The 16,071-nt window shown below is 45.6% G+C and overlaps 1 protein-coding gene across 2 annotated transcripts in view; it reads right to left on the minus strand.

The window, feature by feature from the left end:
* Window positions 1-1,277: 1,277 nt before the first annotated feature.
* Window positions 1,278-16,071, minus strand: part of LOC138299634 (butyrophilin subfamily 1 member A1-like) — a 225,531-nt gene continuing 210,737 nt past the window's right edge. For both annotated transcript variants that reach the window (XM_069238080.1, XM_069238081.1), the window contains exon 10: window positions 1,278-4,573. In XM_069238080.1, coding sequence (XP_069094181.1) covers window positions 4,065-4,573 — 509 coding nt within the window. In that variant the 3' untranslated portion in view covers window positions 1,278-4,064. The remainder of the gene's footprint in view (window positions 4,574-16,071) is intronic.

Raw genomic sequence — 16,071 nt, forward strand, 5'->3', positions numbered from 1 at the left:
GTTTAGAGCAGTAACTCATTAGGTGAAAAAATATTTCATGCTTGTTACTAAACTAATGTGAAATTTAACGGAATAAATAGCATACAAAAAAAGTTACTGTTTTATTTTGAAAGCGTTGCACTCAAGCCCGTTGACAGAGACATGCGCTTCAAATGTGACGTGAAGTTATTAGTGGTGATGACACGGTGGCATGTGGGTTTGAAGCATGTCAGACCACGCATCGTGTCTTTTCAACCAATAGTCTACTTTGTAAAGTAGGTTGGGCAGGCGTTACAAGCGTGTTGATTGACGCTTGTGTTTAAGAGAATTGGGCCCATCTAGGCGACGGGAGAGGACACGCTGACGTGTGCCAAAGCAACCTAGCTTTTGCCATAGAAATTCAGCTGCTATAGAGTTATTTGAAGTAACTGTAACTCATGCCCCATGATGGACAGTTTTCTCAGGAATAATTTTTCAGCAAATGTTGCAGTGATATTGTCAATGATGTTATAAAAGATGTCATGAGTGCTCTAATATGTGGGGTAATTAGCAGTGTAGAGTGAGAGCGCGACTTATAGTTACGTTAGGGCACGAGTTATAGTTACTTGCAATTACTCCAACAGCTGAATTTCTATGGTTTTGTACGTTTAAAATGTGAGCCTAACTATAACGTCCCAGTAACCATTGTTTTTTAAAGTGAATTTCTATGTATTTTTTAAATTCTATTTCCTAACTATAATGTCTCTATAACCTTTGTTTTTTTTCAGTCAATTTCTATATTTAAAAAAAATGTAAATTAACACACTGCGGCCATATCCTGCAGATCCAGCCACTGATTTCTCCATGATTTAAAAAAAAAATACTTTTAAGCCCTGGCATGGTCCCAGAAGGACCCCTGGACCAAGGCTAGTGGGTTAGGTTTTTTTAGGTTTTGTTTGAGACTCGGCTGATGTCTTTGGACATCACCACAATATTAACTTTGGTTGTCATACAGACAACATGAATAACATCCTAATCCTTGGTAAAGTCCACTGTGACCAAAATATGTGTTTGCTGTTGCATTTTTACCAGACTGAATACCGCCATAATTGATTCCTTTGGCACATAATTTTTCTACTAAGGTAAATATAAACCCTTATAGGCAGTCCGTCTACATCTACTATGAACACTGGCCCGTTTATTATGGTTTGATTTGGATTGATTTATTTCCGGTCAACGGTTTCCCCGTACCCATTTTGCACTTTAGTAGTGAAGTGTTATATGTTGTTGGAGAACCAATCACAGCTTAAAAGATAACGTACTCTGCAAATACCGTGTTTTATTTTTTTGTGACCATACTATTTCGCACAACCAATAACAGAAGGAGACACATTAAATTAGTTGCTCAAGCAGCAAATATGAACAAGCACAATCACAAATTTAATGCACATAGCACATCTCATTATGTATGAGTGGTGCTTTGTCAACACAAGGATTTCAACATTTTCCTACATATAAGAGTGAAGAAACATAGAAAAGCTCTTTAAACATATATGCAATTTGAGTCTTCCTAGAGAAGTGAACAAGTAGTGGGTACTTCGCAAGCCCATCAGTGGCATAACAAGGGCCCAGGCAAAGATGCTGTGCACCAAATTCCTTCGGCTTGGTAGTAAAAAACAGTAACAAATTGGTGAGATATGCCCCTTACACTCCAGGCCCCGGTGCTTCTGACCTAATGTACTAGTGATAGCTACACCAATGAATCTCAAGTCATTTTTGAAGGGTAGCACATTCAGCTGAATTTACACTTGTCTGTCAGATTATTGCTTCGTCAGTGTACTCTCACTCTCATTCCATCGAACACACCTGGCTACACTTTCAAGGAGAAACTTCCACCAATCATTGAAAACTGTGTGCAGGAAACATGCTTATTAGCATGGTCCCAAGATGGAGGGATAACAATCACCGGGCAAGAAGGTTTCTATTTGCTTCCTATCACTCCACCGTACCTGTAAGTACAGTGGGTGGCTTCTCTTCCCCATTATAACAGCTACCTTAAGCCATCATTATGGCCTACAGGCTAAATTCTGATCAAAATGCAATTTCAGTTTATGCAATTATGGTTGTGGTTATTACCACAATATTTCCCTTACTAGCTTCCTATGGTCACATGTATCAAAAAGTATGGGGGAAGTGCCTAGAAAATAGGCAAAACTATCAGAATCCGGAAAAGTAAATGCCACATTTGTTTATCATGCCTTCTTTCGAGGGCAAACATTCTCACCTGGAAGATATAGGGCCTGATTCCAACTTTGGAGGACGGTGTTAAACCGTCCCAAAAGTGACGGATATACCACCTACCGTATTACGAGTTCCATAGGATATAATGGACTCGTAATACGGTAGGTGGTATATCCGCCACTTTTGGGCCGGTTTAACACCGTCCTCCAAAGTTGGAATCAGGCCCATATTCTGCACGCCATAAATACCATGGTGTACAGCTGTAGAAAATACCCCAGCCTGTTCTGAACAAGACATATTCAGAGCTTGAGTGGGAAATTTGAAGAAGGGCATATGCTAATACATTTTTAAAGTAAATTATTGATGGTGTGGTTTATCCTCAATGAGGAATACACAGTTATAAGGAGCTTGCAAAAAACGACAGAATACTTTAAGAACGGAGTGCCTTACATTGTAGAGAGGTAGATATGAAAGTATTCCCTTCATTACTTGTGCATGCATTCAATCAACACGACTGAAAGTATATGTAACATGCCAGAGCTACTACCCCGTCTTGTGGCGCTATATGACTGAGTGGTCTTGTAAATATGTGTTGCTCTATAAGGTTTTCAAGAAATCCAGAAGTGTCATAAAGAGATTTTAACCAATCGATTTTGAATCTGTTTAGGAACAGTTTCCATGATACAAAGAAAGTCGACTCTGAAAATTACACTGCTAATTCAATACCGTCGACCTCTAAGCGCTCTACCTTAGAAAAGTTGTCCTCTTCGAAATCACGGACTTGGAACGCATCTTTTTTCCCTAATAAGTTTTATAGCAAGGATTTGTTATCTTCCTGCAGACACGATATACATTATTTATGTCCTACACCTGGGGGTCCGCTGAGGCCAATCGCGATCTAGATCAATAAATAAGTCATAAAAAATGGGGCAATAACCTATCTCTCAAGTACAGGAATTAAATTAACATTTTAAAAACATTGCAGTGAAGTATGTAATTATCATTTTAGATTTCAAAGCGTGTTGGCTGAGCATACTGGATTTGGAAAGAGAATGCCTCCATGATTTAGTGCTTGAGACAATGCAAGACGAGCAATTTCAATACCCGGTTCACATTTCTGATCCTACACAATGTAGGATGATTTACAGCTTTACTGTACAGTGTCAGATTTTACAAGAAAAAGTCTGCGTATACCTAGTAATACATTCTCTCTCGTGATATCCTCAACAGTATATGTGCCAGAGCATGTATCAGATATCCGTATACCACTAACCTAACCAATAGGCTCCAGAGACAAAGGCAGATACAGCAAACAAGTTATTGGAGGAGTAGCTGGGTTCTCAAAGTGGAGATGTGGTGTTGCTTTGTTGTGATACAGTAGCCTTCAAAGTGGTGTATCTTCTTTTCTTTCCTAAAGTGGAAAAGGACTAGGCAGTTTGCATAGATACACAGATGTCATTCTATCTTTTGGCTGCATTGATGGAGGTTTGTTGCCTTGTTTATTCATTTTTGTTTTTGTATTTCGTCAAATGCCAAGAGCCACTGGACACAGAGCTTGCCCACCAGATAGGTGGGTGTGCCATGTGTGGTGTCCTTCTTGATGATGCAATTGTTTTTAAAGACGATGCGGGCTCGCAAGGACAACCAGTGGGACTTCCATCCGGGTGTGGTGAGCTTAGGTTAATCCAGTACCTAGGTGAGGTATCCCGTGCCATTTAGGATGCCCTTAAGGGAGGCCAGTGCATTGCAGGGTGCTGCCACAATTCAGATGCAAGTGTAAGCATGGGATTATCTTATCTTTTGCAAGTGTTAAAGCTACGATTGTGTACCACAAAGCAGCTACGTAAACAAGACAAAAGCAAAGCTCAGAGTTTAATTTCTGTTCCTGGCCCGAGATAAAAGAAAGGAAACAACACTTCGATGACCGGAATCTTACAAGTGTAGATGTGCTCCATGCTGTCACCATTGTAGAAGGACATCTCCCCCTGGTCGCAGTCCAGATAAATTCCAATCATATGTGGGTATTCCTTCAAATTCAATTCTAAAGGCTCTTCAGATGCCTTGACACGGACAAAACCTCCCCTGAGTGAGACAGCGAAGATACCATGTGAAGGAATGGGTGACAGGGGTGTCTTTCTATTCACAGATATTTGAGCAACCCCCACTACACAGTCTGCTCCAACTTCCATCTTCCAGTAATGTCTTTCTGAATTGATTCCTTCGGACCCCAGCACACAGGCACGAGCTTCAAATCTTCTGCTATCCACTGGAAGTTCCTGTATCACTTCGTCCCATCTTACATGTCTTCCATCATCAGAGAGCCTTAGCTGAGGATGGGCGGTTCCTTGATCTAAGATCACATGATGGTACCTGACTGAAAAAATAAGACGTCGCATTAGCATGCAATTTGTATAAAGTAAATAAAATCAGGACACAAATGCAATTTAAAAAAAGAAAACAAAACTGTAGCTACGATATCTGCAGATGAAAAATATTCTTTTCCAGTATCAGTTATTCAATATTCTTCAGTAACCTCTCTTACTAATTCTGCTTTTCCCCTAGAATACTCTTGGAATCTGTTTACATATATCATTTGTTGTAGAAGCTGTCCTGTAAAGGGTTAATTCCCGTTTATCAAAATAAGGTAGATATCATATTACATTAGAAAACCTTAGGCTCTCATATTTATATTTAGTAAAGCTTTCAATGCTATTATTTATGGCGAGTCATGCTTTTAAATCATTATGCTTTTAATAGATTGTGACTTACGCATCTTATCAACTGACTTTCTTGTCTTACTTTACAGTACTCAGTTAATTATTCCCCTTTTTCCTTTCAATGACTCGTGAAAGCATTGTCTACGGCAGCATAACTAACAAATATCAGTAGCTGTATGTAAAGTGACCATAGGGTGCTGGTTGGAGAACGCAGGTAGTCTTACTGAATCCTGGATCACAAATCCTTGCACATAAGGATGTAAGAAGCCATGGTGCGATGCCTTGGTGTTCACCTTCTTCCCTCTCGTTGAGGCAGTAGTTAAAGGGAATAACCATCAGCTGTTATTGCTCTGCAAGATTCTACCGCTCAGCCTAGCAAGTCACTGGATGATGCTGAAAATGGTGTTTGGTATTATCATGCATACACTGTTGAAATATGTTTTACATCAGCTTTCAAAAGAAGCCCTTCAGGAGGCTGCAACAATGGTAATACCACGCAAGCACAGTAGCACTCACATAAATAAACATGTAAACCTGTATTAAAAGACAATAATCCTTCCTTAATGGCAACACCAAACTATCTCCTCTTGGGAAAACCTGAAAAGTGAGCCTTTCAATTTTGCCTGCAAGCGCATGCCGTGGTGACTGAGTAAAGTAAAACAGTTTGCACTTGGGGGTTATTCAAGGTTAAGCAACCAATCAAACTCGCCCCACTTTCATTTTACTCTCCCCACCTACTCCACAGGTAACTGTGCTATGAACTGATGACCATATCCAGGTAATGGGCCTCAAGCCTGAGTTTCTTGGTTGGAGTTAAATATTGTATACTGACCCGCTGGTAAGAGTTAGGACCGGCCAAGAGATCTTGGAACATTTAAGTGTAAATAGGGACACCAGTGAGGCCTGCCGACTGTCTCCAATTATTTTTGTTCTGGCCGTCAAACCACTGCTATTCATGCAGAGGGCAAAGGGTCCCAACTGGAGCAGATGACACATCTTTTTGCTTTATGTGGTTGACACACTCATATATGTATCAGCGATGCACAAGTAGTTTTACCCAACATTGAATGTGTTTGGGAAAATATCAAGCTTTAAAATAAACTGGGCCAAGTCTTGCCTATTCCCGCTCCAGAATCTAGCACAGAGCTGGTGGACTTCCTAGATTGAAAGTTTTACACAGTTAGCCACCTAAGGGTCAGCATATCTTAATATACCTCTAGTCGACACCCCCACCAGGTTCAGCATTCAATATATCTCAGTATACCTCCAGTCATCACCCCTACCAGGTTCAGCATTCCAAGCTGCAGCTGGGGCAAAATCACTGAAGCAGACTGGCTCAGCGCCTTTAGCAAGGCTTAACCTAGCCCCACGAACAACCTTGACAAGGACATCAACAACTGGGATCAAGAACTATGCGATGCCCCTAGCTTCCATCAAACCCAACAAACAAGTTACTTGCCTTCGGTAATGCCTTATCTGGTAGAAACAATATCTAATTGCAGATTCCTTACCTTTGAGTTCTCACAGGCATCAGACTGGATGCAGAAGATTTTTGTGAGCAGTAACCCTGTGCGCCATTAGGTGGCGTTAATTGACTCTGTCTGTTGTCAGCGTCGTCCGTGCCGGACATGATGTTGCAGTTCCTATGCTGAACTCAGTTTCTTTTCACAACTTTCCACGGCAGAAGTGCAGAGCCATAACAAAATTGATTACTGGTGCGTCAAAACTAAGGCCCTGAAAGGTGAGTGCCTGCCCCTAGAAATCAGTTCACAGAGCAGGGAGGGTGGGTGAGTCGGTAAGGAATATGCAACTAGATATTATCTCTACCAGATTAGGCGTTACCAAAGGTAAGTAACTTGTTCATCTGCTAGAAGCTTTTAGTTGCAGATTTCTTACCTGTGAATAGATACTCAAAGCAATACCATCCCTGGAGGTGGGTCTGCGAACCAAGTTCATACTAGAAAGTCTTGCAGGACAGAACGGGCAAGTGCCCGTCCCTACGGACCTGACTATCCAGGCAGTAGTGTTTGGTAAATGTGTGCAGAGATGCTTAAGTTGCTGCCTGACAGATATCAAGGACTGGAGCTCAGCCTGCTAACGCAGTGGTCACAACTTTAGCTCGGGTAGAATGAGCACGCAAGCCCTGATGGGTTGCTTTTTTGGCCAGTGCATAGCAAATCTTAAAGTAGCGTAGGACCCATCTGGAGATGGTCCGCTCCTGCACTGCCCGACCTTTCTTTGTACCCACATAACGTATAAAGATTTGACAATCCACCCGGAACTCTTTTGTACGATCAAGGTAGAATGCCAACACTCTTTTTGGGTCCAGGCGGTGGAGCCTCTCTTCTTTCTTAGAAGGATGGAGGGGTGCACAAAAAGTAGGTAATGTGTTGGATTGGCCTATACGAAAGGGCGTAAGCACTTGTGGCAGAAAGGAAGCATTAGTGCAAGGCACCACTTTATCAGGATAGATGGAATGGTAGGGCAGCTTAGATGACAATGTCTGCTGCTCACTCACCCTCCGGGCAGATGTAACGGCCACAAGAAAGGCTGTTTTCAAAGTGAGAAGCCTGGGAGGACAACTGTGGAGAGGCTCACAAGCAGCACAAATCAGAAATATCAAAACCAAATTCAAATTCAAATTCAAATTCCTTTGGGGCATAATAATTTGCGAATGGAGGAAAAAGATGTGTAACGTAAGTAAAAAAAGAAGGTTGATCAGGCAACCTCAAAAAAGCAGAACTAGCAGACAAATAACCTCTGAGTGCCCGGTGCAGAGCCCTGCTTGGCTAGGAAAAGGATAAACACCAGAACCTCAGAAAGAAGGGCAAAAAGGGGGTCAACAGACATATCTGTGTACCATGCACAAATTTCTTCTTCACAAGAAGGCGCATACCGTTTTGGTGGAGCGACGCCTGACTGCCAAGATTACGTTACAGACTTCGGGAGGAAGGTCAAAAGCTGCAAACTGCTGCTGCTCAATCTCCATGCAAGAAGGCAAAGAGTGGACAGGTTTGGGTGCAGAACCCTCCCCTGCTGCTGCAACAGGACAGCCTGCTCGGAGGATTGATGGACATGCTCTGCAGCTCGGGATACCAGACTGTCCAAGCCTAGTCCGGAGCCACAAAGATGACTTGGGCCAAGTCGTCCCTGATCTTCTTGCAAACTCTGGGCAGGAGTGATATGGGCAGAAATGTGTACAGGAGGACTGAGCTTCACTTGAGGTAAAAAGCATCTCCCAGTGAGAGCAGCCTTGGAAACTCCACTGTGCAAAACTGCTGACATTACACATTTTCAGCAAAGGCTAACAGATCTAACCAAGGCTCTCCCCACTGCTGAGGGACCTTACGTCACCTCAGGATGGAGATGCCTTTAATGATCCACTAGGCATTTTCATCTGAGTCCATCCGCACTGGTGTTCAGTGATCCTGCCTGATGTTGAACCACCAGGGAATTGCCCTGCTGTTCTAGCCACGTCCAGAGGCGAAGAGCCTCTTGACAAAGGGTCCATGACTCCATCCTTCCCTACTTATTGCAGTGCCACATGGCGGTGGTGTTGCCCATTAACACCTGCACCATCTTTCCCTTGATAGAGGGAAGAAATGCTTTCAATGCTAGTCTGATCACACAGAGCTCCAACAGATTGATGTGGAGTCTGGATTCCGCTGGAGACCAGATGCCTCTGATCTCCACTTCTCCCAGATGGCTGCCCCATCCTACGAGTGACACATCAGTCACTACTGCCAGATCTGGTTGGGGAAGGGAGAGGGATCTGCTTCTGACCCAATCACGGTTTGTTAACCACCACTGCAGATCTTGCGCAGTTCCCTACAAGATATGGACCCTGGTGGAGAGATTCCTCTGATGCTGCACCCACTGGAACTTCAGGTCCCACGGCAGAGCCTGCATGTGCCATCTGGCATGTGTCACCAGCAGGATGCAGGAAGCCATGAGGCCCATCACCCTCAGAGTCATTCTCACGGAAATCCAGGATACATGCTGAAACATTGGTATCATAGCCTGAATATCCTGAACTTGCCACAGGGGAGAATAAGCCTGAAATTGCACTGTGTCCAGAACAGCTCAGATGAAAGGGAGCATCTGAGAGGGAGTCAGGTGTGAGTCATCATGTTTGTAGGGAAAACCAGCAAATGCAAGAGGTCTTCTGTAGTCTGGAGGTGGGAGACAAAAGCCTGGGGCGATCCTGCCTTCAACAGCCAGTTGTGGAGATAGGGGAAGACTGAAACCCCTGATCTCCACAGATGAGCCGCAACCACCATCATCACTTTGATGAACATCCAAGGGGCGCTGGTAAGGCCAAAGGGCAGCATGGTGAACTGAAAGTGCTTCTGGCCCACTGTGAACCTAAAGTAACGTCTATGGGCAGGCAGTATTGGGATTTGAAAATAAGCGTCCTGCAAGTCCAACACTACCCTCCAGTTTCCTAGGTCCAGGGCAGACAGGACCTGAGCCAAAGTGAGCATGTTGAACTTCTCCTTCTTGAGGAAGACATTAAGGGACCAAAGGTCTAGGATAGGGTGGAGGCTCCTGTTCTTTTTGGGGACCAGAAATTAGCAGAAATAGCAACCACAACCTACTTCTGGCAAAGGAACCCTCTTTATGACTCCCTTGGCCAAGAGCCGTAACTTCCTCATGGAGAAGGGACAAATGATTCCCTGTCATCTGATTGTAGGATGGTGGCCTAGACGGAGGGGTACTTTCAAAAGGGAGAGAGTAGTCCCTTTGGACTATCTGCAAAACCCACCTGCCTGACGTGATGGATTGCCAGCGCAGACAAATCCTGGTGCTAAAGGGCCCATGGTGGGGGAGAGTTGGACTAGGAAGGTTTAGAGGCTGCTGCACAGAGGGGGGTGGAGGGGTGAACTGTTCAGACCACTGGCCACCTCCTGATCTATGAGGTTGGTGAATCCTGGCTGTAGCCCAAGAATCTTTGAAGCGCTCGAGCTCCAAGTCTGCCTTGTCTCTGAAGAGACAACTGCCATCAAAGGGCATGTTCATCAAGGAAGCTTGGACATCCCCTGAAAAGCCAGACGGCCTCAGACAGGCGTGACGCCTCAGGGCCACTGTCTATGAAACCGTTCTGCCTAGCAAGTCGGTCGTGTCATAGGCCGACGGACAAGGAGAAGTCGAAGACACTTAGGTGGTCATTCTGACCCTGGCGGTCTTTGACCGCCAGGGCGGAGGACCGCGGGAGCACCGCCGACAGGCCGGCGGTGCTCCAATGTGGATTCCGACCGCGGCGGTAAAGCCGCGGTCGGACCGGCACCACTGGCGGGCTCCCGCCAGTGTACCGCGGCCCCATTGAATCCTCCACGGCGGCGCAGCTTGCTGCACCGCCGTGGGGATTCCGACCCCCCCTACCGCCATCCAGATCCCGGCGGTCCGACCGCCGGGATCCGGATGGCGGTAGGGGGGGTCGCGGGGCCCCTGGGGGCCCCTGCAGTGCCCATGCCACTGGCATGGGCATTGCAGGGGCCCCCGTAAGAGGGCCCCTACATGTATTTCACTGTCTGCTGCGCAGACAGTGAAATACGCGACGGGTGCAAGTGCACCCGTCGCACAGCTTCCACTCCGCCGGCTCGATTCCGAGCCGGCTTCATCGTGGAAGCCTCTTTCCCGCTGGGCTGGCGGGCGGTCTGAAGGCGACCGCCCGCCAGCCCAGCGGGAAAGTCAGAATTACCGCGGCGGTCTTTCGACCGCGGAACGGTAATCTGACGGCGGGACTTTGGCGGGCGGCCTCCGCCGCCCGCCAAGGTCAGAATGAGGGCCTTAGACTTCTTTTTATGTCTTGACTTACCCGACAGTGGGACAACGATGGAGGAATCCGCAACCTTACTCTCAACTGAGATCTAAACTTGTGCAAAGTTGAACATTTGCTGCCATCAGCTTCAGGGACAGGGATGCATGGCCCGACACTCTGAGCACAAGTTTGGGTTGTAGTTGCGCTCCAGGCACCAAAGACACACAAGGGGCAGATCTGTCACGGACATCGCCCGATCACAGGATCCACAGGGCTTGGCGCCGGTCTTTAAGGAGGACATCCTCGATGCACCAGGAATAGAACACCTGAAAAACTCTTGAAAAAAGTTAATACAAGCCAATCAAAAACAACTGAGTGGTAGCTCTCTTTGGATCAGGGCTTACTGGCGCAGAAAAAAAAGCAACTCACAACAGCGCACTGGGGTGGTGTATATATAGGAACCATGACGTCATATCCGGCAGGGACAACACTGAAGACGGTCCCAGAGGCGATTGACGCCACCTAACAGCCCGTAGGGTTACTGCTCACAAAAATCTTCCAGATCCAGTCTGACGCCTGGGAGATTTCTAAGGTAAGGAATCTATAACTAGAAATCTCTATAAGATAAGCACAGCTGATCAAACAAACAGACCTACTGGTACACAGAAGACCTCAGAGACACCAAACAACACTGTAAACAGCTAAAAAGTAAATGGAGAGCCAGGCACATTACCACCGACACAATTACCTACAAGGCTTCACACAGATGCCATCACCTGCAAAAGAGAGACACCAAGTAAAAGGCACTAGTGGGCCGTATGAAAGGAAGCTCCAACAGCTTCAAGGAGATCTTCTTGATCAACAAGAATTTCACCTACTGCATGCATTTTGTAGATATGCCATATCATACACAAGGGCCCATTTTAGCCGTACTAAGCAATTTGTCAGTGTGGGCTCATCATGGTCATTTTACACTCCATATTCAATTGTAAGTTTTAGTCATGTTAGGCAGAGGGCCTACCGCGTGTTATGCTACATTCATTTGTGTCATTCACAGTGACCTTTTGTCGTTTTTTGTTCTCAGTTTGATGAGGTGAGAGTCTCAAACAGACTCTGCCAAAAGCCCTGCCACCTTGTTTGAGAAGGAGAGTATCAGCTTAGGCAGTTGCGTACTTGTGCAAATCTCTGAGCCAGCCCCGAATATTGGGAGCAACAGGCAATTTCCATGACATGGCCATCCGTTGCTTAAACATTACAAGTGCCACATCTATAAATTTGAGTATGTATTTATCTTTCATTGAGCTGGCATTAAACCTAGCACCCAGGCCTGTTGGTCAAATGATACAGCCTTATCCACTAGTTTGGATAATTTCCCTAGGTTAACATGTTTTGCATCTAGGGGGTCCATACATATCTAGTGACGCTTCATCAGGACCAACTGACAAAGAGAAATGCTTCTCCTCAGTATTACAAAAGAAAACCACAGAAAAAAATGAAGTGGTAAGTCAAGATTCTCCAATCACTTACTCATAAAAAAAAAACCTATACGCAGATTTAGTCGTATATTGAGGAGACCATTCCACATTAAGGATCAGGCTCCATAGGAAGCTGTGTACCCTAGGATTGGCATAACATTTTTAACTTCCCAGTCCTACACCCGAAGACCTACCCCAGGGACGAGCTCCCGAATAGACCCCTAGATGCGAAACATGTTGACCTAGAGTTGGGGATGACTGTCACCCCTAAGTGATAAGTGTGGAGAGAGTGACTGAGCAGTATCTCTTTTTCACTCATATACAATTTTTTTTATCTTGACCAAGACCCTTTACTTTCCAATAAATCTGTTGTCCATGGGTAGGGTTTTGAGCCAATTTGAATTTCTTTTTTCTGCTCTCCCTCTGTCTGCTTATATGTAGGTGGAAATCCTGCATCATAGCTTAGACCACAGCACATATTCTTGATACAAAAAACTCCGGCAAAGTGCCCCCTCTATGGGGTGCCCATCAGACATTGCAGCACCAGTCTGACGAGGAGCAATCCCAATGATGAAGCATGACATCCGATTGGATGTGTGAGGGCATTTGCTTCTACTTAGGAGTGCCTCTGTGGACTTTCCCCATTCTGGAACAGTGTACTTTTGTATATAAGCATCTATACCAAGGTACATTCTGAGAATGTATGGGGAAGCATTCAGTTGATACAATGCAGGGGAAAGTATGCTTGCTGCATGTTATTGAATTGTGTGGACTTTAGTTTTGTGTTGCGAATACCTTCTTCACTTATTCCAGCATGTGTGTTCGTTGTTTGCTTAAGACAGCCAACCCACCTATTCTTGCTAACTATACTTTTGTGTTCATGTCCTCGGTTGTGTAGGGCTTTGTATGTGTGCATGAGAATTTTTAATTTACTGTACTTGTGAATGGGGAGCTAGTGAAGCTTCCACAGGTGAGGTATGATGTGGCTACATTGTGGGAGGTCAAGTATGAGGCTGGAGTATGGATTACATAAGAAATACCAAAATCAGGCATTAATGACTTAGGGCCTGATTAAAGTTTGACAGACGGGTGCTCTGTCATAAACATGACAGATATCCTGTCCGCCTTATTACAAGTGCTGTAGGATATAATGCAACTGTATTAGGGTGGACAGGATAGCAGTCGCTTCTAAATCAGTGTTCATGAGGTCCCTCACTTTCAGAATCTCGCCGGGAGGAAGAATCAACACCTAATAGGGTGAGAAGCAAGGAGAGACCTTTGAGAAACGTGTGACTATAAAGCTCTCGTCCTTTACTCCTCCATGAGGCAATAAGTTCCCAAAGTGAGGGACCTCCTGAACACTGATTGAGAAGGGATTACTTCATTCACCAGCTGAAACATTACAAGTGTACAGAATGTGTGAGTGCTGGTCATGTAGGTTTGAAGTTAGGGACTTATTATAAAGAAACATAGGGATCCCGGTCCCGATGAAAACCCCACATCTATACCGGCCACAGGTACGGCTGAAACATGTTGATCCATTAGATGCAGGAGCAATAAGACTCTCCTGTTGCATCCAAATTATGTTTCAGTCATTCCCTTCACCACCCCATTATTAAAGAAGATAGATAATATCTTTGGGTGGATGATCAAGGTTTTTATTTTTATATTTGCTTCCTTGTCTGGATCCTTCACCCCTTATCCCTGCAATTTCCGTCAATACAACTGGGGGCCTGCTCGACACTCACAGAGTGGCAAGCTTGATGGCCTACCAACACTAGATCTTCCAATTGACCCTACGCTTGGGTCCATTGGTGCGCCAAGCACTCCTACAATGGACACATGTTGAGTCTGGCATGAGGTACTATGGCTATGCATGAAGCCATCATTCCAAGGAGAAGCATGACTGTCCTCACTGTTACCTGCTAATGAGGCTGGAAAAGTTGAATGAGCCCTAGGAAGGATTGAATCTGAGTGGCTTTGGGGTAAGCTATCCCCTGCTGTGAATCGAGGATGGATCCCAGGTAAGTGTGCATTTGAGGTGGGCGGAGATGGGATTTGACTGAATTGATGGTAAAACCTAACCAATGAAGTAGATTTATGGTGGCTTGAGTGTGTTGAAAGGGCTGATAACGAGTTGCGCTTTTGATAAGCCAATCGTCTAAATATGGAAAAACATGTTTTGCCTGCGCAAGTGAGCTGCTATTACTGCAAATCACTGTTTGGCAGAGGTGCAGAGGGTTTGGTGAAACCATCCTTGCCTTTACCTCTGGAATTGTTGCGCCTAGAGGAGCCCCTGTAATATCCCCTGGGTGAGGTGGTGTTCATTTGGGGACATTGATTGGACGGACGTGGAGGGATCTGTGGGATGGATTTTGTTGCTCCACGATAGGGGGAGCAGAGAAAGGAACTACATTGCGATGATGTTTCCAATGCACCCATAATTTTGGCCATTTTGTTGTCCTTTTTTATTTTCTCCAGTAAAATGTCTAATTGAGGCCCAAAGAGGTGTTCCCCATCAAAAGGAAGTGCAAGGTATGTGCTGCTGCACCTTGAGTTTGAAGATTAAAACCCTAGGCCAAGTGTGGCGTCTGAGTAACACATTTCAATTACTGCCTCTTGCTGCTGTGTGGGCTGCTTCAAGGGTGCAGCAAATTGAGGTGTTGGCAATCGGTTTACCCTATGAGGCAATTTCATAAACCCTCAACTTGCGTTCCTCAGGGAGGTGTTGGAGGAGCCTCTCCATCTCATCCCAGTGAACCATGTCATAACCGGAAAGGAGACAAACGGAGTTGGTAATTCTCCATTGGTTGGCAGAATAAGCAGCCACCCTCTTCCCCTCAGCATCTAACTTTTTACTCTTTATCTGGTTGGAGAGTCTCACCAGATGTCTGCATGTTTGCTCTTTTCCTCGCTCCTGCAACAACTAGAAAGTCAGGAGGGAACTGGCCTCTAATGTATGTAGGGTCAGTTGGGGAAGGTTTATACTTTTTGTCGACCCCTGAAGTAATGACAGATGCCTTAACCGGGTTTTTAAATATGTCAGGAGTGTGTGCAAGCATGCCTTTATACTTGGTGTGGCATCGAGGGCAGAAGCGAAAAGGCGTACGTTCCATCAGCCGTTGGACATGTTGTGTACGGAACATGGAAGACGAAGATTGCCCCGAAGGGCCATTAGGACCTTGGTCAACTCGAACTGCTTCGATGAGGTCGATGTGGGAATGAGGGAAAGTAAGAAGAACCATGATTGAAAATAATACAGAAGGTCAAGTTTAGAAAAGAGAACGACGACGGTATTGAACCTGTGCAGAGGAACACCTGTTTGAACAGTGGTCTGCCCTCCATGAGAGACAAGCAAGCAACGACTCTCAAGAACTAGAACAATGAGGGATTCCAGATCAGGGAGGTGTCACCTCCCTCCTGCAGGAAGCCACTTAGGTGGCAGCCTCAAAAGGCAGGCTTCAAAGGTGAAGTTGCCTTTGAAGGGCAGATGTGGAACTCCAGGAGGGAGGGCTGCCCCACTGTTGAGGTAGACAGGCTGGCATAGGAAGAAGAAAGGGGGAACCAGTTGCCAAACCAGTTCCCCTGGGGTGTGGCTCCCTGAGGTAGCCACACCCTAAGGGCCGGCTACGAAGGTCTGAACACTGAGAGAGCAATCTTGCCATCTTAGGAGTGGGCAGAATGGTGTGTCCTAGGATAGCCATATGCCACACTCCACAGAGGGAGCCACACCCCGGGAATGGGCTAGGGAGGTCTAAAGACAGAGAGAGAGGTCTTACCATCTTGGGAGTGGGCAGAATGGTCCATCCTGGAATAGCCAGAAGCCACACTCCACAGGAAGTAGTCCCCAGGTGGGAGGAACCTGGTAGCCCATACGCTACCAGCCACATCCTGCCCTGAGGGCACTTTCCGAGTATAA

This window comes from Pleurodeles waltl, chromosome 6, assembly GCF_031143425.1.
Source record: "Pleurodeles waltl isolate 20211129_DDA chromosome 6, aPleWal1.hap1.20221129, whole genome shotgun sequence".
In the NCBI taxonomy this organism is placed as follows: domain Eukaryota; kingdom Metazoa; phylum Chordata; class Amphibia; order Caudata; family Salamandridae; genus Pleurodeles; species Pleurodeles waltl.